Source organism: Chiloscyllium plagiosum, unplaced genomic scaffold (genome assembly GCF_037043375.1).
Source record: "Chiloscyllium plagiosum isolate Xiang-an unplaced genomic scaffold, Cpla_swu_hap1 HiC_scaffold_10, whole genome shotgun sequence".
NCBI lineage: Eukaryota > Metazoa > Chordata > Chondrichthyes > Orectolobiformes > Hemiscylliidae > Chiloscyllium > Chiloscyllium plagiosum.
The window spans coordinates 89,827,784-89,852,460 of record NW_028270148.1 but is presented as its reverse complement, the minus strand read 5'-3'; the positions used below and the strand labels follow the sequence as shown (position 1 = coordinate 89,852,460).

Genomic DNA, 24,677 nt, shown 5'->3' with positions numbered 1-24,677 from the left:
TGCTGGAGATCAAAGTCGAGAGTTTGGTGCTGGAAAAGCACAGCAGATCAGGCAGCATCCAAGGAGCAATAGAATTGACGTTTCGGGCATAAGCCCTTCAACAGGACATAGTTGTTGGAGGCCATTCATCTTAGCATTCTTATACCTCAGGCACAGTAGCAACCTGCACCGATATGCAATTGGCAATATTCAGGCTTGGGCTGATAAGTGACAAGTCACATTCAAACCAGACAACTGCCAGACAATAACAATGCTCTGCAAGACAAGATCCCAAGGTTGTGAAAATTATATAAATGTGAGTCTTTCTTTTTCTCAAGGGCTGCTAAGTGAAATAAAATTTGAATTAAGCTTGTTCCTCTGGATTTTTCAGGTTGTGATGTTGGCCATGTACAATCTATCATTGGAAGGAACTGGTCGCCAAGGTTACTTTCGCTGGAAGGAAGATATTTGTGCTTTTATTGACAAACACTGGGCTTTCTTATTGGGAAGCAGGTAAAATAGGTGCACCACATAGGCATGGATTCAACCAAAAAAAATTGTAATTCTCATGCAGTGTTGTGACAGTTGAGTTTATCACAGTGTTGGCCTGTGCTATCCTTACTTATTGTTTTATGAAGCAGTTTTTAATAGCTGTGCTCACCAACTAGAGAATAGTGGTGAGATGGGACAAATCTATAAACTGTGACTTGTACTGCTTTAATTTCCCTTTGACGCACTAGTAAAATGTTAATTTTTGCCGTGTTATCGGCTGCTCGTCAAACAGGTTATTTTGGCATTTATATAAGTTTTGTACCATACTTTTCAGCTCGGCATGACTGAGAATTAAATGTTTAAAAGAGAGGATGATGTCGTAGATGTTGTTAGAAATGATTATTGCAAATTACAGTAAAAGTTATGTTTGTAAGCATGTTCTGTTCAACGTCAGGAAGAAAGGTAATGCATTTCCCTTCAGGAACCATAATAATCTTGTTAATTGTTAGAAAATCTTGTGATTTTTTTTCTAAATCTCCCATGAATGTCTAAGCACAGCATCAGTTACTTCCCTATAGGTTTGAACTCTTAATTCTGTTTGTGTTTTGGATTGAAGGAGCAATGGCCAGTGTGTGAAATATTTCGTACCTTACTCCTTTGACTCATAATCTCTGATGTTGCATCTAGCCCTTTCCATCTGTATGTCTGCCTTGTACGCTAGTCAGCCTCTTGCTCTACTGTTACACATCATACTATAATGCATTTTTTTTCCTATGGTGTCCAACCTACTGTTACCTTCCTCCATCCATACTCACTCATGTTTTGTGCCACCTCCTTCACTATCTGACTGTGGAAATTTGGAGCATATGGGCTTTGCCTCCCTAACTCTTTTCTTTCCCCCTATTTCTTTGCCCACCCAGCACCACCTTTCAGTTATTATTATTGTTTTGAAATCGCTGTCTTGCCCTTTTGTATCCTCTTTTACTTCTCATTCATTTCACAATCCTCCTGCTCATTGCCTGATCCCTGATGTATTTCTGCACCCCTGCTCTATTCCTGAGCCTTCCTCCTTCCCCTGTCTTCATTCACCTATCCTGTTATGTCTATCTCTCCCCACCAGGTGAAACACAGAGGATTAAAAAACAACGAACTTACCTCTAAACCTAAATGGTGATTAGACGAGGTTTTTTTTGCAAATTGTAAATAGATGAAAGCCATAGAGAGGAAGTATGGGAATTGGAGACTCTTAGTCATGCAAAGGGGAAGCAGTGGAATAGGAGCCTCTTGAAGGCACTCCAATCAGAGTCAGTGAAAGCAGATAGGGATGAGAAAATAGACAAGCTTAGACAAAATGGAATTGAGATCCAGAAAATAAATTAGACATTGAGGCAGATATATTTTCAGTTAGTGCCCTGATAGTATAATTGAAATTCATCACATTCATTAACATTCATCCAATAGCAGCTGAATTTTTTTTATAGATAAATGTACTATGTTTCATTTGGAAGGAAGAAACCAAAGGATGTAAATGAAAACTGATTCATAAGATGTTTGGAAATGTAGAGAATTGACCAAGGCTGATGACTGTATGAATTCCTATTCAAAGTGCAGTCTCCTGTATTGTTATAAGGAAATTAATTTCTTTAATATAAAACAAAGAACTGCAATTGCTGAAACTCTGAAGTTAAAACAGAAAGTGTAAGAAACTCAGCAGGTCTGACAGCATCTGTAGACTGAAAAACAGGCTTATGTCAGAACTGAAGGCAGCTGGAAAAGGGTTATATTTCTTGAAGGGTTGGCACAGAGACAGTGCCAAGAGAGCAGAAAGGAGAGGCAAACAAAGGGGATTGCTGATGATAAGCCAAGAGGGAGATAATGGTGAGTATGGTGCTAACAAGAAGCGTGAATAGTTGAAAATGGGTTGACTGGGCTGGGAGCAACCTGTACAAAACAGGACCTGGGTGTGGGAGTAGGTAACAAAGGTTACCTTTTGAGGAGTTTTCTTATTCTGAAATTGTTAAACTCCATGTTGAGTCCATGAAGGCTGTAAATTATCTAGGTGAACATGATGTATTGTTGCTCCAGCTTCTGTTGAGCTTCAGTGGAGCACTGCTGCAGGCCTGAGAGTAGCAGGTCGGGGTCATTTTTTATGGACTTGTAGGTGTTTCGCAAATCGGTCACCTCGTCTGTGTTTCATCTGTCCAATTTAGAGGAGACCACATTTGTATTTGGGAATCGCTTCACCTTTCTATCATACCTAGATGCATATACCTGAATGTGATTTGGTTTTTTGAGATGATCAAGATTGTGCTGGTGAAACTTTCCTATGTTTAGGGACCAGATATTTATTTATTTATTTAATTATTGTTGGCACGTACAATGATTCGTCCAATTTTGACAAAGAAAATCTCTGAATGTACATATCCTCCCATTTCACAGTTATAGAATGGTGGCTGTCTTTGTAACATTCACTACCTGGATGGCTATGGCTTTCTAGTTGAAAAAAGATTGCAGAAAACAGCACAAACTTTAGAAAATAGGTAAAATTTGGGTGTTTAAAAAGAGAAGTCAGTATTATATGGTCATAACATTTTAGTAGAGTGTATGTGCATAGTAATTGAAGAATATAAAGATATAGTAATAATTCCAGCATGCCAAAATATCTTTGGGTAGTAACATTAACTACAAGTCACAGTGTCAGCCCTGGGCTGAGCGGTAGCATTCTTGACTGAGTCACAAGATTTTAGTTTGAAACCCTAATCCAAAGCACATCATTTATGTTGAGACTTTTAGTGCATTATTTTGGGCATTGCCATCTTTCTGGTGAGACATTAAAGGCATGTCTGCCTTCTCAGGTAAGTGCTGAAAATCATGTGGCACTATTTTAAAGGACCAGACTATTTCTTACCAAATGTTTTGGCCAATATTCGTAACTCCTGTCATTACAACAGATGACCTGAACATTATCATACTGCTGTTATTGGGAACTTGCTGTATACAAATTGACTCTTGTATTTCTTACATTAGGATACTGCCTATGCTTCAAGAAAGTGTTTAATTGATTGTAAAGAGATTTGGAATATCCTGCAATTATGAAAGGGGCAATATAAATGCAACTCTTTCTCTCTTTCACTTTAGTCATATTTGTACTCATCGTGTTTTAGGAAAAAGACTTCAACCTGGTGGAGCACTGTGGCAGGCTGCCTCTCTGTGGGAAGCCCCATGTATTTCCGATCGGGTGCTCAGCAGTTTGGTGAACCAGGCTGGTGGAAACTGGTCCATAACAAGCCTCCTGTCATGAGGCCAGAAGGAGAGAGGCCATCGAGCACAACACTGAAGGCAAGAGGTGAGCTGGTATGATTAGATGCAAGATGTTTGTAATGGCAGAACTTTGAACGGAGGGGGAATCACGATGTATCTCTGATATTTTGATAACTGGTTGATAGACACATCAGATGTATGGAAATATTTGCCAGCCACATTGTAGACAATAAAGTGAATAATAACCTGATGAACTTGCATATAGTTCTTTATAAAGCAGCTAGTGTTGAACTGGGGGTCTTGTGTTCTGATTGTTAAGCTTCAGGACTTGGTGAATTAAACGTGGGCTTAGTTCTGATAAGGTCTCATCTCTTTTTTTTTTTGAAATTATATTTTAGCACCAAAACAAAGAATAAAAAATCATTGAAAATTATCAGCCCTTAGACATCTGTTTGGGAGCCAACCAAAAGTATGTTCTGAGAATATTTGAATTGTAATCTAGAGCTCAGCAACCTGTTTGACATGTTTGAAATTGGGGTAACTTTCTTTGCCCTATTTATTTCTGGATGACTGTAGCAAAATTGGTTCAAACGGGACAGAAAGGTCCCTATTTTACTTGTCTATTTTAAACTCTTGGGTGTTTTCTCTAATCAGTAAAACTCTTGATGTGGGGCACAATGTGTTTTTTTTAATAAACAAACTTCATGTTTGGGCATTTCATGTAATCAGTTAGCCATTTGTATGTCATTTGATGTTGTTTTGGGATTGCTTTGTGACTGCTTTGTGACTATCTGGCAAAACTACTTTTGCCCAGTTGCCAAGGGAGGACTTTGTGCAATAATTCTTCATCTAAATGGCTTCTTTTGGTTGTGTTCATTTGTAAAACAACAAAGGTACATTCATTTACTCTGCATTCCTCATAACAGATCTGTCCATAACGTTGAACTTTGTCATATATTAGCAAGTTTGGTTTTAGTTTTCTTGGGATCTTTCCCAAAGTGTTATTTTCAAACTTTCTAATTATTTATAATTTTCAATGTGATTTACCTGGTAATGACAAATCAAGTAGGAGCTGCCATCATCCGTGTGGCTTAAGTTGTAGGACAGACTGTAAGCTCTTGCCTCGAAGCTGGCTTAAGGAAGTCTGGGGAGCTGAGTGGATTTTTCTCCCTGCCTTAATACATTATTGTTTGTCAAATTTTTATTGTAGGCAAATGCTGTGCACGAATCCATGTTTAAAGTTCTGATTTTATTTTTGTACTCATATGTGGTATGTTTGGGTCCTTTTCCTAATTCTGTTTAGCGATTCACTTGCTTTTTGGGATAGAATTGGATTGGAATTTTGCATTCTATTCAGACCAGACACATTCGTTGCATTTATCATTTTCTGAGATCTAGATGGGAAGCTTGCTCAATTCTGGTGGTTATGGTGTTGATAAAAATGTCTGACTCTCTCATTTTCATTTTCTTTGGGGGTTGTTATATTTCCTTCTCTTTGTGTTTCTACCTCTTTTGCTAATAATCTTTCTTTCTTACTCTATTTTTGTTATTACCCCCATTTTTGTGTTACTTCCCATTTATTTCACTGTCATGCTTTCTGTTTGATTTTGCCTCTTCTATTATTTGCCAGCTCATTTGTCCCTTTTCTCTCTTCTATTCTTTTGTTGTAACTTATTACCTTCCAACATTCTGTGCTGTTCAACTATACTTCTGTTGTTCTCCCTTTTATGATTTTCTGTCTACTTTCACTTTCTGATTTTAATTGTTACTCTTGTGCAAAATATTTTTTACTCCCATTAGTCACTCTTGTCCCTTTCCAAATCTTATTCTTGGTTAGTGTGTTTTCCTTTGTCATCCATGCTTGTGTTAGACCGTGAATTCTACTTCCCTTGTTGTCACAGCAATCTTTTACAATCTTTTTTTGCCTCTAATAGTCATTCCACTTTATAATCTTTTGCCTTTGGTAGTTTCACTGAACTCAGCTCCTTTTTGTTGTTTTGTGCAAGATGTCTCTGTGACCCCAGGCCCTCCCACCAGCACTTCAGTGAATGTTCTGTTCATGTGATTGAAAACATAAATGGAAATTGTGTGTAATTGAAGTTACAGCAAAACTTTGACCAAAAACCAAGCTTGCAGGTGGATTAGGTAGCTACTCAAAGTCATTATGCACAGTCTTTTTTTCCCAGCAGAAGACAGTTGCTTGTAGCTGAAACTGGATACTCAGCTGTTATGTTTCACTTTCTCTTGATTCAGCAGATCAATCCTGACTCAACAGGAAGAGTTTTGGCTGTGTAGCAGTTTGTGATCACTAACGCAATTAAATACCTCAAGGAAATGTTTTAAGCAAAGGGTAGGCTGTTCTGGGATTATATACTAATAATTCTTTTAAATCAATACAGTGTTCAGTGCAGTAATTGAATATATTTTAAGGCAACTTTGCATTGCTTCATAATACCTGTTATCCTGCAATGCAATAATTCTGGCTGCTTTGTTTGTTTTCAGGCACATCGTTCGATCTAACGCATTAATATTTCTTGTTTTGTTAAGATAATCTTTAAATTCTAACATTCAAGCATGACCTTTGTGTGAAAATCAATACAAAGTGCTTATTTAATATTTCTATCATATCTAATAAGCTTTTACCTGTCCCAGTGAGCAAATATAGACTTTGATAGTTCACTTCACAAAACTAATTTTAAAAAGTTCTATTATTTCCAGAATTGTTGACAGTCTTCTTTTCCATTCTCCTGAGAGCTGATTGACAGCAGCTTTTATTTTCCTTAGTGTACCTAGTGCTTTTCCATACCATGCTCCTTTTTTGTGTACTTAATTTGACTTACACATTTATGAGCTTGGTTTTAAAAGCATCAGATTCCATCCAGCAGAATTAGCAATTTAGCAATTTCAAATTGAGTGCTGTTTTACTACTTGTACCCTTTTGATACTACTTGTGTGTTGTATTTAAGTCTATGTTACTATTTGTGCAATCCTGCAATGCACCGAGATTCGTCAATTACACTTTTTATTCATTTCAATGGCAGAGGAGACGAGTTGCCACCATTAACTAAATAAAATATTTTATCAAGTGTGTTGATTTTCTTCACTTTTCAGCTGTCAAGCCTCCTTTGGATCCAATTATTACAGTGGAAGGACTTCGAAAACGAGTGAGTCGGAACCCTGTAGAAACAGCTATGGAATTAAAAGAGAAACGATCCCGGACTCAGGAAGCTAAGGACATTCGGCGTGCTCAAAAGGAAGCTGCTACATTCATTGACAGGAGCACGTCATCAACCCCAGTAAAGTTCTGCAGCCGAACTCGTAGGTCAGAACTGATCCTGGAAAAAGGAGAAGTAATCGACTTTTCCTCCCTGAGCTCTTCAGATCGGACTCCACTTACTAGCCCCTCTCCATCCCCCTCACTGGATTTTTCAGCTCCTGGAACCCCACTATCTCATTCAGCTACTCCTAGTCTCTTGTCTGAGGCAGACCTCATTCCTGATGTCATGCCTCCCCAAGCACTGTTTCATGGTAAGAACTCATTTAGTAGTGGTGGATTATGATGACTGCTTCTTATACTAGAAGGTGATTGGATGTGTCTTCCAGATAGATCTCTAAGGCCCATCTTCCCTTGGAGGTCATGTTGAAAGGTTTCAGAACAGCAGAGGGCTTAGGTGTGCGACTTCTTCTCCATCCTGTAACTATAATCACTTAAACAAATGATCTGTTCACAATCTTCTTGCTGTTAATAGGACCTTGCTATATTGGCAATTTACTATTGCATTCTCCCTACATTTCAACAGTGTTCATACTTCAATAAGTATTTTGATGGCTATAAAGTTCTTTGGATTGTCCTGAAATTGTGAATGATGCTATCTAAGTGTGCATATTTTAGGTACAATGTTTAATGTAAGAAAACTTTCTTGGGGTGGATTGAAACGAGATTAGCAGGGGATTGAGATCCTGTCAAGTATTTCAGAGGGGAGTGAAGCTGAGATGGGTGAATCTGAAAGTCAGAGGAAACAAAGGCTAGATTAAAAAGAAGTGAGTTTAACAAGACTGAATGGAATATATTTGAATACAAGGAGCCTGAGGAATGATATATATCAGCTGTGGATACAAACAGGACGCATAGAGTATAATGTAGGCTTGATAGAGGCTTGCCTGAAGATGGAGAGGATTGGTAGCTCAATATTCTTGGTTTATATGATATTCAGACAAGATTGGAGGATACTAGAATATTAGGGGGTCATAAAGTTGATCAAGGACTCGATTATGGCAGTGAGGAGGGATGATATTTTGGAAGGATCATCAAATGAGGCCATGTACATGAAGTAAAAACATAAAAGTAGACTCTTGTTGGGGTATATTATAGGCCCCCAACAATATGGGATACATAGAGGATCAAATGTGTAATCAAACTTTGGAGAAATGTAAGAATAATAGTTGGGGATTTTAACATCCAGACATTAACTGGGATGGTTTTAGTTTGTGAGGTAAAGAGGGAGCAAAATTCTTAAACTGTGTCTCGGAGAACTCTTAATAGAAAGTTCAACAAAGGTAATATTGGGAAAAGTGGCCTGACAAGTGGAATGTATGTTTATAGGGAGGTATTTTGGTGATAGTGGGTAGTTAGATTTAGGATAGTTATGGAAAAAGAAAGGATGAGCTGGGAATAATATTTCTAATTTTACAAAGATAAGATGCAATTTGGCCCAAGTGAACAAGGAGCCGTTACTTGCAGATAAACCTGTGTCAGAGTAGCAAGAGACATTCAAGGAAATAGCACGAGTATAGGGCAAATGACCAAAATCGAAGAACCCTAGCTGTCCAGAGATATCAGCTAGGATTCAGGAAAAGAGAAGCTTGTGCAGATACCAAGTGCTCAATATGGCAAAATCCCTAGGGGTGTATAAAAAGTGAAAAATATAACTTAAACAGGAAATTAGGAAAGCAAGGAGAGTGCATAAGAAAGCATTAGTGGGCAGAATAAAAGAAAACACAGAAGATTTTTAAAAATTACATAAATATTGAGCGTAATTAGGGAAGGAGTATGGTCCATTCGAGACCACAGAGGTAAATTGTGTGTTGATTTGGAAGACATGGGGACAGTCCTCAGTGAATAATTTGTGTCAGTCTTCACTGTCGAAAAGGATGACCCATGTATAGATATCAGAGTGAGGAATTGTAAAAATATTTTAGAATAAGTTAATGGAGACAGAGAGGAGGTGCTAAAGGGTTTAGCATCTTAAAAGTGGAGAAATCCCCAGGCCTCGTTGATGCAAGAAAGGATATATTTGGGGCCCTGGCAGTAACTTTCAAATATTCTGTTGCCATAGATGAGGTACTGGAGGACTGCTAAAGTCCCATTATTACAAAAGGGAGGAAATTGCAGGTTAGTCAACTTAACCTTAGTGATGGGGAGTTATTAGAAAGAATTTTGGGGGATAGAGTATATCTGCACGTAGAGAGACATGTAAGAGTTGGGGATAGTTCGCTTGGATTTGTTAAGGGAATGTCATGTTTGACAAAACTGATTGAATGTTTTGAGGAGACAAGTGTTGAGGTTGTGGTCTACGTGGACCATAGCCAGACTTTTAATAAGGACTGTCATGACAGACCGGTCGAGAAAGTTAAGGACATGGGATCCAAGGCAAAGTGGTGCTTTGGATCCAAAATTGGCTGAGATGCATAAAGCAAAGGGTAATGGTGGAGAGATGCTTTTGTGAATGGAAGTCTGTTTCCAGTGGGGTTTTGCAGACACTGTGCTGATGTCCTTGCTATTTGTGGTTCATATGAGTGATTTGGACATAAATGTAGAGGGTATGATTGAAAAGTTCGTGGATGTCATGAAATTTAGTAGACTGGTATATAGTTAGATGGAAAAGTATAAACTGCATTGAGATACCAATGGACTCATCAGGTGGACAGAGCAGTGGCAAATGGAATTTAACCTTGTTTTCTTGGCAGATTTAGGAAGAGCAAGGCATATACTATGAATGGTAAGACCCTGAAAAGTACTGAAGATCAAAGGGTCCTTGGTGTATATATGCACAGGTCTGTGTAGGTAGCAGAACAAGTAGGTAGTTAAGAAGGCATATTGAATACTTGTCTTTATTAGTTGAGGGATATAGAATACAGGAGTTGGAAGATAATGCAGTAAAATGTTAATTAGGCCACAGCTGGAGTACTGTGTACAGTTCTGGTCACCGCATTATATGAAGGAAAGTGATTGCATAAAAGGGGGTGCAGAGGAGATTTGCCAGAATGCTTTTTGGGCTGGTCGGTCTGAGCTGTGACAAAAGATTGGATATGTTATGCTTTCCTTAGACAAGGGAAGGTTGAGGGTGAATCTCATAAAGTTCTAGAAGACTGAGTGGCATAGATAGGGTGGATAGGAAGGCACTTTTTCCACTGTGAAAGGGTCAGTAACAATATGGTATAGTTTTAAAAGAAAGAGGCAAAAGGGTAAGACCAAAGTTGAGAAACTTTATCACCCAGAAGGTAGCAGGAGTTTGGAATTCACTGCCTGAAAGAAAGATTGATTTAGAAACTCTCCCAACACATAGGCAGTCTTTAGATATTCATTTGCATCGCCATAGTCCGCAGAACTGTGGGCCAAGAGCTGAAAAATGGGAGTAGTGTAGTCAGATCTTTGCTGACTTGCAATTGGAAGGCATCCTCTGTGCTGTGAATGTCTATTAGCCTGTTTTTAATTTGAACAAAAAAGAGTTTCAGATAAGCAAATAATAAAATTTCTTGAAGTTGTATTTTCTGGGATATCGCAACTGCATTTTTGGCTTCTCCTTTAAAATGGAAAGTAAAATTACTTATTACTGCAATCTCCTCTTGTACAGTAAGACAGGACTGTAAGACTTTTCAGATTCCTCTTAATAGATTGTATATCATAATAAACTTTACTTAGTAAATATAGAGTGAGGTGAATAAAGGCAGCTGTCATTAAATTGCTCTTTTGGCTTTAAACAGAAGTTGTTGTGAAAATACAAAGAAAAGTCTGGTAAACACTGAGATTTTAAAGTTTGAGATTGGAGAATTTACAAGCTGAAAGAACTTGAAAATTATTTAGTGTATTTCATCCCTTCAGGATGTTTTAAAACACTTTTGAAAAGTATTTCATTGGTTGTAAATGTAGTCTTTAAATATTTATTCATGGGTGTTGGTGCACTAGCATGGTAAACACTTATTTGCCCAGCTCTAATTGCTCTTGAGATGATGCTGGTGAGAAGTCTTGAACTGCTGTAGTCCATGTATAGGTACACCTAAAATGCGAGTTTTGAGAAGATTTGTAGCTCAGGTTGTGGTTTTGGATGTAGATTTGCTTGCTGAGCTGAAAGATTCATTTCCTGACGTTTTGTTACCTTACTAGGTAACATCTTCAGTGGACCTCATGCGAAGCAATGCTGAAAATTCCTGCTTTCTATTTATATTTTTGGGTCTCTTTGGGTTGGTGATGTCATTTCCCGTGGTGATGTCATTTCCTGTGATGAAGTCACTTCCTCTTTTCTCAGGGGGTGGAAGATGGGGTCTAACTTGTGTTTGTTGACAGATTTATCAACAAACACATAGGAGTTAGACCCATGAGAAAAGGAACCGGAAGTGACATCACCACAGGACATGACATCTCCAACCCAAAGAAATCCAAACATATAAATAGAAAGCAGGAATTTTCAGCATTGCTTCGTGCGAGGTCCACTGAAGATGTTACCTAGTAAGGTAACGCAAAGTCTGAAAATGAACCTTTCAGCTCAGCGAGCAAGCCTCCATCCAACACCTAAAATGCTGTTAGGGAGGGGTCTTCAAGATCTTGACCTAATGACTGAAGGAATGGTAATCTGTTTAAGAGTCAGGATGATTTGGAAGGCGTTTCTGTGGGAATGAGAGAGACTCGTGGTTGGTGTGTTGCCTCCTGTGATGTCTCGGATCGTGTTTTCAGGATCCTTAAGGGGGAGAGGGAGCAGCCCCAAGTCATAGTCCACATAAGTACCAATGACATAGGTAGGAAAATGGGTTGTGAGTCAAGGAGCTAGGGTAGAAGCTTAGAGCTCAAACAAAGTTGTTATCTCTGGTTTGTTACCCATATCATGTGCTAGTGAGGTGAGGAATAGAGGGAGGGAGAGCAATTGAACACGTGGCTACAGGGATAGTGCAGGAGGGAGGGCTTCAGATACCTGGATAATTGGGGCTCATTCTGGGGTAGGTGGGACCTCTACAAACAGGACGGTCTACACCTAAACCAGAGGAGTTCCAATTTCTTTTGGGGGAGGGTGGGGGGATGTATTGCTAATGCTCTTCGGGAGGATTTAAACAAATTCAGCAGGAGGATGGGAACCTGAATTTTAGCTCCACTACAGGAGATTGAGAGTAGTGAACTCTTGAATAAGATTTCAAGGTCGCAGGAGTGTACCGGCAGATAGGAAGGTGTTTGAAGTATGTCTACTTCGACACCAGCAGCATTCGGAATAAGGTGGGTGAACTTGCAGCATGGCTTGGTACCTGGAACGTCAATGTTGTGGCCATTTCGGAGACACAGATAGGGCAGGGACAGGACTGGTTGTTACAGGTTCCGCAGTTTAGAGAAGGTGGTAAAAGAGGAGGAGATGTGGCATTGTTAGTCTAGGACAGCATTATGGTGGCAGAAAGGAAGTTTGATGAGGACTTGCCTACTGAGGTAGTAAGGGCTGAGGTTAGAAACAGGAACGAAGAGGTCACCCTGTTGGGAGTTTTCTATAGGCCTCCGAATAATTCCAGAGATGTGGAGGAAAGAATTGCAAAGATAATTCTTGATAAGAGTGAGAGTAATAGGGTAGTTTTATGGGGGTCTTTAACTTTCCAAATATTGACAGGAAATGCCAGATTTCGAATACCTCAGATGGGTCAATTTTTGTCTATTGTGTGCAGGAGGGTTTCATGACACAGTTTGTAGATAGGCCCACAAGAGGCGAGGCCACATTGGATTTGGTACTGGGTAATGAACCTGGCCATGTGTTAGATTTGAAGTTGGGTGAGCGCTTTGGTGATAGTGAGCACAGTTTGATTAAGTTTACTTTAGCGATGAAAAGGGATAGGTATATACCGCAGGGCAAGAATTATAGCTGGGTGAAAGGCAATTAATGATGCTATTCGGCAAGATTTAGGATGCATAGGATGGGGAAGGAAACTGCAGGGGATGGGCACAATGGAAATGTGGAGCCTGTTCAAGGAACAGCTACTGCGTGACCTTAATAAGTATGTACCTGTCAGGCAGGGCGCAAGTGGTCGAGCGAGGGAGCCGTGGTTGACTAAAGTTGAATCACTTGTCAAGAGGAAGGAAGAGGCTTATGTAAAGATGGGATGTGAAGGCTCAGTTAGGGCACTGGAGAGTTCCAAGCCAGGAAAGACCTGAAGAGAGAGATAAGAAGACACAGGAGGCGACATAAGTCTTTGGCAGGTAGGATCAAGGAAGACCCTAAAGCTTTCTATAACTATGTCAGGAGTAAAAGAATGACGAGAGTAAGATTAGGGGCAGTCGAGGACAGTAGTGGAAAGTTGTGCATAGAGTCTGAAGAGGTAAGAGTGGTGTTAAATGAATATCTTTCCTCAGTATTCACACAGGAAAAAGACAGTGTTGTCGAGGAGAATACTGCAATACAGGCTATTAGACTAGATGGGATTGAGGTCCATAAGGAGAAGGCGTTAGCAATTCTGGAAAGTGTGAAAATAGATAAGTCCTCTTGGCCATTTACGATTTATCCTAACCTTCTCTGGAAAACTAGGAAGGAGATTGCAGAGCCTTTGGCTTTGATCTTTATGTCATCATTGTCTACAGGAATAGTGGCAGAAGACTGGAGGATAGTAAATGTTGTCCCCTTGTTCAAGAAGGGGAGTAGAGACAATCCTGGTAATTATAGACCAGTGACCCTTAACTTCAGCTGTGGGTAAAGTGTTGGAAAGGATTATAAGAGATAGATAGGATTTATAATCATCTAGAGAAGAATAATTTGATGAGGGATAGCTAACATGATTTTGTGAAGGATAGGTCATGCCTCACAAACCTTACTGAGTTTTTTGAGAAGGTGACCAAACAGGTGGCTGAGGGTAAAGCAGTTGGTATGGTGTATATGGATTTTAGTAAAGTGTTTGATAAGGTTTCCCACGGTAGGCTTTTGCAGAAAATACGAAGCCCTGGGATTGAGGCTGATTTAGCGGTTTGGATCAGAAATTGGCTAGCTGAAAGAAGACAGAGGGTGGTGGTTGATGGGAAATGTTCATCCTGGAGTTTATTACTCGTGGTGTACTGCAAGGATCTGTTTTGGGGCCACTGTTGCTTGTCATTTTTATAAATGACTTGGATGAGGGTGTAGAAGGATGGGTTAGTAAATTTGTGTTTGACACTAAGATTGGTGTAGTTGTGAACAGTGCAGAAGGATGTTGCAGGTTACAGAGGGACATAGGTAAGCTGCAGAGCTGGGCTGAGACGTGGTACATGGAGTTTAATGCAGAAAAGTGTGAGGTGATTCACTTTGGAAGGAGTAACAGGAATACAGAGTATTGGGCTAAAGGTAAGATCCTTGGTAGTATAGATGAGCAGAGAGATCTCTGTGTTCATGTGCATAGCTCCCTGAAAGTTGCCACCCAGGTTGATAGGATTGTTAAGGTGTACAGTGTGTTAGCTTTTATTGGTAGAGCGATTGAGTTTTGGAGCAATGAGATCATGTTGCAACTGTACAAAAACATATTGCATGCAGTTCTGGTCGCCGCATTATATGAAGTATAGAGTCATAGAGATGTACAGCATGGAAACAGACCCTTCGGTCCAACCCATCCATACCAACCAGTTATCCCAACCCAATCTAGTCCCACCTGCCAGCACCCGGCCCATATCCCTCCAAACCCTTCCTATTCATATACCCATCCAAATGGCTCTTAAATGTTGCAATTGTACCAGCCTCTACTACTTCCTCTTGCAGCTCATTCCATACATGTAAAAACGTTGCCCCTTGGGTCTCTTTTATAATTTTTCCCCTCTCACCCTCACCCTCTAGTTCTGGACTCCCCAACCCCAGGGAAAAGACTTTGCCTATTTACCCTATCCATGCCCCTCATAATTTTGTAAAGGTCACCCCTATATAAGGTCACCCCTCAGCTGCCGATGCTCCAGGGAAAACAGCCCCAGCCTGTTCAGCCTCTCCCTATTGCTCAAATCCTCCAACTGGCAACATCCTTGTAAATCTTTTCTGAACCCATTCAAGTTTCACAACATCTTTCCAATAGGAAGGAGACCAGAATTGCACGCAATATTCCAACAGTGGCCTAACCAATGTCCTGTACAGCCACAACATGACCTCCCAACTCCTGTACTCAATACTCTGACCAATAAAGAAACGCCTTCTTCACTATCCTATCTACCTGCGACTCCACTTTCAAGGAGCTATGAACCTGCACTCCAAGGTCTCTTTGGTCAGCAACACTCCCTTGGACCTTTCCATTGAATGTATAAGTCCTGCTAAGATTTGCTTTCCCAAAATGCAGCACCTCGCATTTATCCGAATATAACTCCATCTGCCACTTCTCAGCCCATTGGCCCATCTGGTCAAGATCCTGTTGTAATCTGAGGTAACCCTCTTCGCTGTCCACTACACCTCCAATTTTGGTGTCATCTGCAAACTTACTAACTGTACCTCTTATGCTGGCATCCAAATCGTTTATGTAAATGACAAAAAGTAGAGGACCCAGCAGCAACCCTTGTGGCACTCCACTGGTCACAGGCCTCCAGTCTGAAAAACAACCCTCCACCACCAACCTGTCTTATACCTTTGAGCCAGTTCTGTATCCAAATGGCGAGTTCTCCCTGTATTCCATGAGACCTAACCTTGCTAATCAGTTTCCCATGGGGAATCTTGTCGAACGCCTTACTGAAGTCCATATAGATCACATCTACTGCTCTGCCCTCATCAATCATCTTTGTTACTTCTTCAAAAAAACTCAATCAAGTTTGTGAGACATGATTTCCCATGCACAAAGCCATGTTAACTATCCCTAATCAGTCCTTGCCTTTCCAAATACATGTACATCCTGTCCCTCAGGATTACCTCCAACAACTTGCCCACCACCGAGGTCAGGCTCACTGGTCTATAGTTCCCTGGCTTGCCCTTACCGCCCTTCTTAAACAGTGGCACCACGTTTGCCAACCTCCAGTCTTCCAGCATCTCACCTGTGACTATCGATTATACAAATACTCAGCAAGAGTCCCAGCAATCACTTCTCTAGTTTCCCACAGAGTTGTCGGGTACACCTAGTGGGCGGCACGGTGGCACAGTGGTTAGCACTGCTGCCTCACAGCGCCAGAGACCCGGGTTCAATTCCCGATTCAGGCGACTGACTGTGTGGAGTTTGCACATTCTCCCCGTGTCTGTGTGGGTTTCCTCTGGGTGCTCCGGTTTCCTCCCACAGTCCAAAGATGTGCAGGTCAGGTGAATTGGCCATGCTAAATTGCCCATAGTGTTAGGTAAAAAGGGGTACATGTAGGGGTATGGGTAGGTTGCGCTTCGGCGGGTCGGTGTGGACTTGTTGGGCTGAAGGGCCTGTTTCCACACTGTAAGTAATCTAATCTAAAACCTGATCAGGTCCTGGGGATTCATCCACCTTTACCCATTTCAAGACACCCAGCACTTCCTCCTCTGTAATCTGGACATTTTGCAAGATGTCACCATCTATTTCCCTGCAGTCCATATCTTCCATATCCTTTTCCACAGTAAATACTGATGCAAAATACTCATTTAGTATCTCCCCCATTTTCTGCGGCTCCACACAAAGGCCGCCTTGCTGATCTTTGAGGGGCCCTATTCTTTCCCTACTTAGTCTTTTGTCCTTAATGTATTTGTAAAAACCCTTTGAATTCTCCTTAATTCTATTTGCCAAAGCTATCTCATGTCCCCTTTTTGCCCTCCAGATTTCCCTCTTAAGTATACTCCTACTTCCTTCATGCTCTTCTAAGGATTCACTCGATCTATCCTGTCTATACCTTACTAGTTTAAATCCTCCCTAGCAGTTCTTGCAAATTTCCCTGCCAGTATATTAATCCCCTTCCAATTTAGGTGCAATCTGTCCTCCTTGTACAGGTCACTTCTACCCCAAAAGAGATTCCAATGATCCAAAAATGTGAATCCTTCTCCCATACACCAGCTCCTCAGCCATGCATTCATCTGCTCTATCCTCCTAATCCTGCCCTCACTAGCTCATAGCACCGGGAGTAATCCAGATATTACTACCCTTGAGGACCTCCTTTTTAAATTTCTGCCTAACTCTCTGTAATCTCCCTTCAGAATCTCAACCCTTTCCCTTCCAATTTCGTTGGTTCCAATGTGGACAATGACCTCTTGCTGGCCCCTCTCCCCCGTGAGAACATTCTGCACCCTCTCTGAGACATCCTTGATCCTGGCACCAGGGAAGCAACACACCGTTCTGCTTTTTCGCTGCTGGCCACAGAAAAGTCTGTCTGTACCTTGGACTACAGAATCTCCTAACACAGTTGATCTCTTGGAACCTGACGTACCTCTCGTTGCATTAGAACCAGTCTCAATACCAGAAACTTGGCTGTTCGTGCTACGTTCCCCTGAGAATCCATCACTCCCTACATTTTCCAAAACAGCATACCTGTTTTAAATAGGTATATCCACAAAAGACCCCTGCCCTAGGTGCCTATCTCTCTTACACTCACATCTCACATAGATGAGTTAACTCCAGGAAGGGTATCTGAGACTCTTTCCCCCCCTCCCCCTGCCTTTTCATATAACTGCCATCTATCAAATACTGTTGTTGTTAAAAATTCCTCATTGTTTCTCCAATCAATCCATCGATCTGATAAGATTCGCATCCAACGGCACTTATGGCAGATATAATCCACAGTAACTCTCTTTAAACTCCCACATCTGACAAGAAGTACATATCACTCTATTAAAGGCCATTTTTGCTCCTTCACAATCTACAGACCCCCAAAATAACACCATCTTAATCCTCTGCAAAACACTGCCCCAGGTTGAATTAATAGTGTGGCTTATATTTTAAGTTTAATCAAGAGACTTATCTCCAAAAACATATAATCAAGAAAGAACCCACTCCACTCACTACTGCAGCCTTTCTATTGGACAGACTTAAAACAATGATTAACTTATCTGATTCTGTGTTGTGAACTTCGCCCAAACTGGTTCCTCCAAGATTAGTTGTGAAATTCACTGTTTGTTAATTTTTCCAGACCCACTCCGATGTCCAGCGACACGTGAATTCAAACAGCAAAGGCAGTAACTGTGCAGGTTCTTTCTCTCTCTCTCTCTCTCCTGCAATGATCTCACCATGTGCTTCCTTTGTTCTCTCTTTTAAAACTGCTGTTGTTTTGACATTTTTTTTCCAAAGTTCCAAAACAATGCAACTGCACATAAAACAGTAATTGCTGCCCCTGGAATTCGAGGAAATCACCAAGCATTGGAAAGGGTGCAGAGGATGTTGCCTGGTATGGAGGAAAGGGCTTATGAGGAAAGGCAGAGTGATTTGAGGCTGTTTTCATTACAGCGAAGAAGGAGGTTGAGAGGTGACTTAATAGAGGCATATAAGATGATCAGAGGATTAGATAGGGTGGACATGGAGAGCCTTTTTTTCTCTGGTGATGGCTACAATGAGGGGACATAGCTTTAAATTGAGGAGTGATCGATATGGGACAGATGTTAGAGGTAGGTTCTTTACCCAAAGTAGTAAGGGTGTGGAATGTCCTGCTGCAATAGTAGTGGACTTTAAGGGCATTTAAATGGTCATTGGATAAGTATATGGTTGATAATGCAATAGTGTAGGTTAGATCAGCTTCAGATTGGTTTCACAGGTTGGCGCAACATCAAGGGCTGGAGGTGTCTCTCTTGTGCGCGCTCTCTTTTTCTCTCTCTCTCTCTCTCTCTCTCTCTTCACCCTCCCTGGCAGAAAGGTTGTTGGTTTAGCCTCTTGCAAGCTGAGAATGCATCATCTGTTGTGACATTAGCAGGTGACAGGAGTCTGCTAACAGTCCCTCCAAAGCAGATAGCTGTTGTTGCAAAATAAGACAAAACAAGTTGAGCAGCAGCTCATTGTTTGACAAAACACATACAAACTCCTTCGCATTCCTGCTGAGGTGTTTATTCTTGGGAGTCTACCAGAGTAAATGTCTGAATCTTTAGAACATAATGAACCCTTTAAAACGTAAGACCTGGTGTATTAAATTAATATTTAAGTACAATTTTACCACATTTTACATTTGCATAAATATAATAAAGGCTTCAAGTTACCCCAAGTTAACTCTCAAAACTAACAGTGAAGCTGCAGAAGGAGTTGCTTTCACAACCTACCTTAACCTTGGTCAAAGAAGTAAATTTTAACTTGAAGTAGGAGAGAGAAGGGTAGCGAGACCATTTTTATCAAGGTCATTCTAGAGCTTAGGGCTGGCAGAAGGCATAGTGTTCAAGGTGTGATTGAAATTGGAGCTGCAGAATAGGCTGAAATTGCGGGACCACAGATATCAGAGTGTTGTATGACAGGGAAAGTCAAGTCTTTGGAAGGAGTTTGAAAACTAAGAGGAGACTTCCAAAATTTAAGTATTTCTGAGGAATCATCCATTGTTGGTCAGCGACTACAGGTCTAATTAGTAAATCTGTTGACCTAGCAATGTGCTTTCACATAGGGTTTACAGCACTTTTATTAATAAAGAGAGTAACTTTTTATAAGAATGTTCTCCTTCTGCGTGTGGCAAAGATTGGCCACAGATTTGATCCCAAAACACTTATCCTCATGACTTTTGTTTATATGGGAGAAATACTTTTGTAGCATATGACTACCTAGTAACTGTCAGCCAGAGATTTCCAATAAAATCTCACTTTGTACTAAGCACCCAGATTAGGTGTTAACCTGGAATGTCTGTAAGGATTCCATTTCCAATACAAGTACAGCCAGTTGTGTGCATGTGTTCAGTCACATAGCAACAGTCTTTTTACACATGTTGGGCCATTGCTGATGATATTTTCATCCATCCAAAGACATAGGCTAAAAGACAGCAACAAATTCTTCGAAATGTGTAGAACTGCCTTTAAATAGAACCTGTTTAGGATTGATTTGGTAAGTATCCTGTGCACATTTAGGCTTGGCATTGTGGATGCAATGTTTGGTCTGTAAACATTGGCTGTATAGCTGCCTCCTTTGTCCAAACTTGCACCAGTGACTAGGATGAGAGTGTGAAGATTTTGATGTGGACAAAAGTGTCAAAGGAGCATCTGAGGGATGAGTCAATCTATTGATACTTGGGTATTATGGTAGTTAGAAGCAAAAATAAAAATTGCTGGACAAACTCAGCAGGTCTGGCAACATCTGTAGAGAGAAAGCAGAGTTAATATTTTGGGTCCAGTGACCATTCTTTAGAGCTGTTCTTTTTTTTTATGGCAGTGAGAAGTATCAATTGATAGGCAGTTGGGAGTTTGAAAAACCAGTTATGCATGGCATGAGGAAGAGGTCTTTCCTAGGAGTGGCACAAAAAAAAGTGGTGTTTGAAAGAGTTTGTGGATATTAAGGGTAGTTGCCAGAGATGGTATTGGCAAGGGAGCAGGAGTCCATGGGAAACAGGAAAACCAAGTTGGAAGCTGTGAATACAGGTAGACTTTCTCGCTCTAAAACTCTTCCTCATGCCATTCGTAATTGGATTTTCAACCCCTAACTGGCATTCAAATTGGTATAGTTCTTCTTATTTTGTTTTCAACAATATGTCAAGTTAAAAATTGTCATTGTGTAATGTACAGTGCGATCCAGAAAAAAAGACTGAATAGATATTGGAAGTGAGTATTTTACATTTCCTCCCCTGTAGATGATGAAGAGGGTGATGTGGATGGTGTTATTGATCCTGGAATAGAATATGTGCCACCTCCCAATGTGACCACTGGCACCATGATCATAAGCAGGAAGAAAGTAAAGGCAGATGAACAAATCAAGTGTGATGTGGAGGAGGATGAGGAGAGAGCTGAGAAAATGGAAGCTGATATTGAAGAACCCGAGGATGCCATTGAACTGTCTCAATTTAGCGTTCGAGACAGGAAAAAAATCCAGACGGAGAAAGTTGTAGAGGTGCCTGCTCCCAAGTGTATTGCCCTCAGTATGTATGATGAGAGACTTCTACTCCGAAGGCTAGAATCTTGTCCCCATGCAGTAGCCTTAAGTTTAGAGGCCAAGCGACTGCGCCGCAAACTGCTCGTGAGACAGGCCAAAAAGGAACGTGGTTTGCCCCTCTTTGACCTGGATCAAGCTGTTGAAGCTGCAGTGTCATTGGTTGGTGGGCAGTATGGAGCAAAGGAAAGTGACCATGCCCAGATACCAATGGATGTTGGGACCTTTCGGACCACTAGTCAAGACTTCCGGATTTTGGACCGGTACCAGGTGAGTGAGGATAGTAGCAAAACAGGCGAATATGCTTTTCCTTTCAGTATCATCAGGTTTTGAGATTGTGTAATAAAGCATGACTTGTTTATTAGTATGAGCAGTATGAGTTTCTGATGACCTGAGGGAACAAATACTTAAGAAACCTATTTACAGATTAATTTTATTCTTTCAATTTTTTTCTCTTCCAGTTAATTCAAATGATTCGGCTGATGGGCTATGGTAGCAAGAAAAAAATTGCACTCAAACAAGCAGAAAGAATGCCGGAGAAACTCAGCAGGTCTGGCAGCATCAGAACGTCTTCAGAAGATTCAAAACATTTCTGTGTTTCTATTTCCACAGATGGTGCCAGACATGCTGAGCTTCTCCAGCATTCTTTATTCTTTGTAATTACTTCAGATTTCAAACAGTATTTTGCTTTTAAAGAAATTGCATTGTGTTGCTTCTGAATGTAGTCTTGATTTCTGCAGCAATTTTGATATAAGGTGATTGTATCAGACTGTGTTTGCATTTATGCACTCATCAGTCACATTGCTATGCTATCATAGAGAACACACAAAGATTAAGCCCAAGTATCATTAAATTGATAACAGGTTGGTGACACAAATCAATTTTAGGGTTTATTAGCTAATGAGAACTCATTTTTAAAAGTGGCACTTCATGACTTAAATAATTCAAACAATGAAATATTAAATGACAGAAAAGGAGGCAGAGTTGCATCCGTTTCGAGGAGTAAATTGCCAAGGTTCAGAGATTACAGGATTAGCATGTCTGAGGTAATCATTTAAATTTGTGAATTAGTAATAAGGCTGAGGTTGCTGACACCAAGAAGCGTGCATATTAGCAGACATCTCTCATAGTAACAAGTATTTACAAAAACCAATTAAGATACACTTGTAATAAAATATTTTAAGTTCTACATTAAATTTTAATTTTGAAGAATCAGCTCAACAGCATGCACAATCATGAATCATTTGTGCATTGGTGTTAACAGACAAATCCTGATAATAAAGCAAAGTTCTGGGAAAGAATGGAGAGTTGGCCGAGTTGGATGTTTCTTTTAAGGACAGCCCATCTCAATCACAATACTGGACACTACCACTCTTTCATACTTTGTGTTGTTTATTTGTTTTCTACAAGAGATGATTTATTTGAATAAGTTTGGTTTTATATTTGTGGTGATCTTATTTATATTGAATACAGTCCTTTTTTTTTAACATAAATGCACAGACTGATGTTTGTTTTGTATTGGTATTACAACAGGATGGAGTTCATGGAAATGATTTGCCAAAGTTGTTTTTTTAACTAAGCATTGTTGTTGTTCTTCCTTTGTCGTGCACTTGGATCTTCCACCATCTTTCAATGAGTTTGTGGCTGATCAAATGACTGAAGGTTGTTTATAAGATCTCACCTCCCAAAGATATCTACCCCAACCCCAACCCAGAAAATGTTGACCTCTGGCTGGGATACTTATTTTTGGGATACCGATTGACCTCTACTTGCACTTCCAAGTGACTTTATCTGTGAGCTTGGTCATTGAGTCATTTCAGCAGATATTGCATTTGTTCTCATTTGATAAGTATGCATGGATTTCCAATAGGAAATCTAGGTAAAGAACTGTGGTTGACCACCTTGCCCACCTTCCAAGTGCACTGACGAAGCTGGGAAGTACCAATCTATCTGAGGTTGGCTAACATCATTAGACCAGAAACCTTCCAGATCACTAACTCGCTGCTTCAGCTGACAAGCACTCAGGGTCTAGTGTTTGGCAGGAGTGTTTTTGATTTTTTTTTATTGCTGATTCTTTGCAGATGTCTTTCTCACACATGAAAGGATATCAACATCAAAAGACAAAGTTTATACACCGACTGATTGGATCAGGAGACATGTTAATGAACCAAAGCATAATCAGCCCCTACACTTCGCGAGTCCTCAAACCATATATCAGGTATAGATTTCTCCTAGAAAGTGCAGTTAGATTTCTCATGGTTTTGTGTGTTGAAACTTTCAGAGGGACAATTACTATAGTTGCTACTTCACAAAGTGAGTATCCTTTTTGTTTTGAATCATTAGGCGTGACTTTGAATGCAATCCACTTAAACTACAACTACTGGCCGAAATCCGGGCCTATCCAAACCGGAATGATCCTACTTGGAAAGCAGAAGCTGATGCCCCTGTTGATTACTGCTACGTCTGCCCTAATTTTATTCCTACAATAAACTCGATGTGCCATGAATTCTTCTGGCCAGGTATTTTAAATCCTTTCTTTATACAGTGAAATATCATCCAACTTCACTCTGCTGTGGACTTGACGCAAAGATGAGTACTATTAAATGGAACATCATTGATGTTTAAAATGGTGAGGAGGATGCAAAAGAATATGGAGAGACTTAAACGAGTGGGCAAAATGAGGAGGCAGATGGAATATAATGTAAGAAAATGTGAGATTATCCACTTAAGGTAGGAAGAATAGAAAACAATGATATCATTTAAACGGACTAATATCTATACGTGGGTTTCAATGGGTGGGTGGCATTACACACAAATCACAAGGTGAAAGTAAGGCAGTCTTACTTGAATTTGATAGGTGAGATCCTACCTGAGTTACTATTAAGTAATGGTGTTCTTAGTAACTAAGAGGGATATACAAAGAGTTCTGCTATAACGCCTTAGTCACATCCCAGCGAAACCTGGCTTCATAGAAATAATGAAACCTATGGGAAAAGTGGGGTTAGGGACAGACCAGCAGAGAATGTCATTCACGATCGCTCAAAAATCACCAAAAGGTCTAACACAAAGTATAGCACAGCCTGAATGAAGGTTGAAATCATATTTATTAACAAAACAAAAGTAAATGTAACGTAGTACATTTAAAAATGTAAGAAAGCTGCTCTCCACAGTACCTTGGCAGCTGACATTGGCACATGTACAGACACTGGCACATGTGCAGAATAGCAAGAACGTTGGTGCATGTGCAGAGATTTCGGTGGGCACAATGGCGCATGCGCAGAATGAAGCGCACGCACGCTGATCCCCGCTGGAATTGCACTATTGCCAACGGAGGTAAGCATTCTCCAAAATACCGTTCCCTCATTTGTTAGTGACGGTATAGCCAAATCGCGCTTCTGAAATGCACGTCACCTCAGAACTACCTGTACTTGTCACAACGATACACTCAATTGATTACTACGTTAAGGGCATTTTTCTATGACGTGAGATTGAATGTACTATATAAGAACAACTTTGGTTGATGGGAGGTGGGCATTGCTGACTAGGTCAGAGGTGGGGAACCTTTTCATGTTGGAAGACTGCATTATGTTAGTTGTAATCTAATAAGGTCGCATCCAAGAAACTTCAATTATATATTCTTCAAAATTCACATTATTTTGTAAAAATCTAACTACTATGTACTAACTAACTAAAAAAAATGTTAATTCTAAAGTTAACTAACCTTTTAATGACTTTGTTGTGACTGCTTTTGGTAGGAAAGCATTTGAATATTTGGTTGCAGCATG

At 40.3% G+C, this 24,677-nt stretch overlaps 1 protein-coding gene across 1 annotated transcript in view; it reads left to right on the top strand.

The window, feature by feature from the left end:
- Positions 1–24,677, top strand: part of kat14 (lysine acetyltransferase 14) — a 48,022-nt gene that overhangs the window by 16,882 nt on the left and 6,463 nt on the right. Inside the window, exons 3-8 of the mRNA XM_043696335.2 lie at positions 371–492; positions 3,636–3,817; positions 6,844–7,260; positions 20,597–21,162; positions 22,974–23,110; positions 23,236–23,411. Of these exons, the coding sequence (XP_043552270.2) occupies positions 371–492; positions 3,636–3,817; positions 6,844–7,260; positions 20,597–21,162; positions 22,974–23,110; positions 23,236–23,411 (1,600 nt within the window). The remainder of the gene's footprint in view (positions 1–370; positions 493–3,635; positions 3,818–6,843; positions 7,261–20,596; positions 21,163–22,973; positions 23,111–23,235; positions 23,412–24,677) is intronic.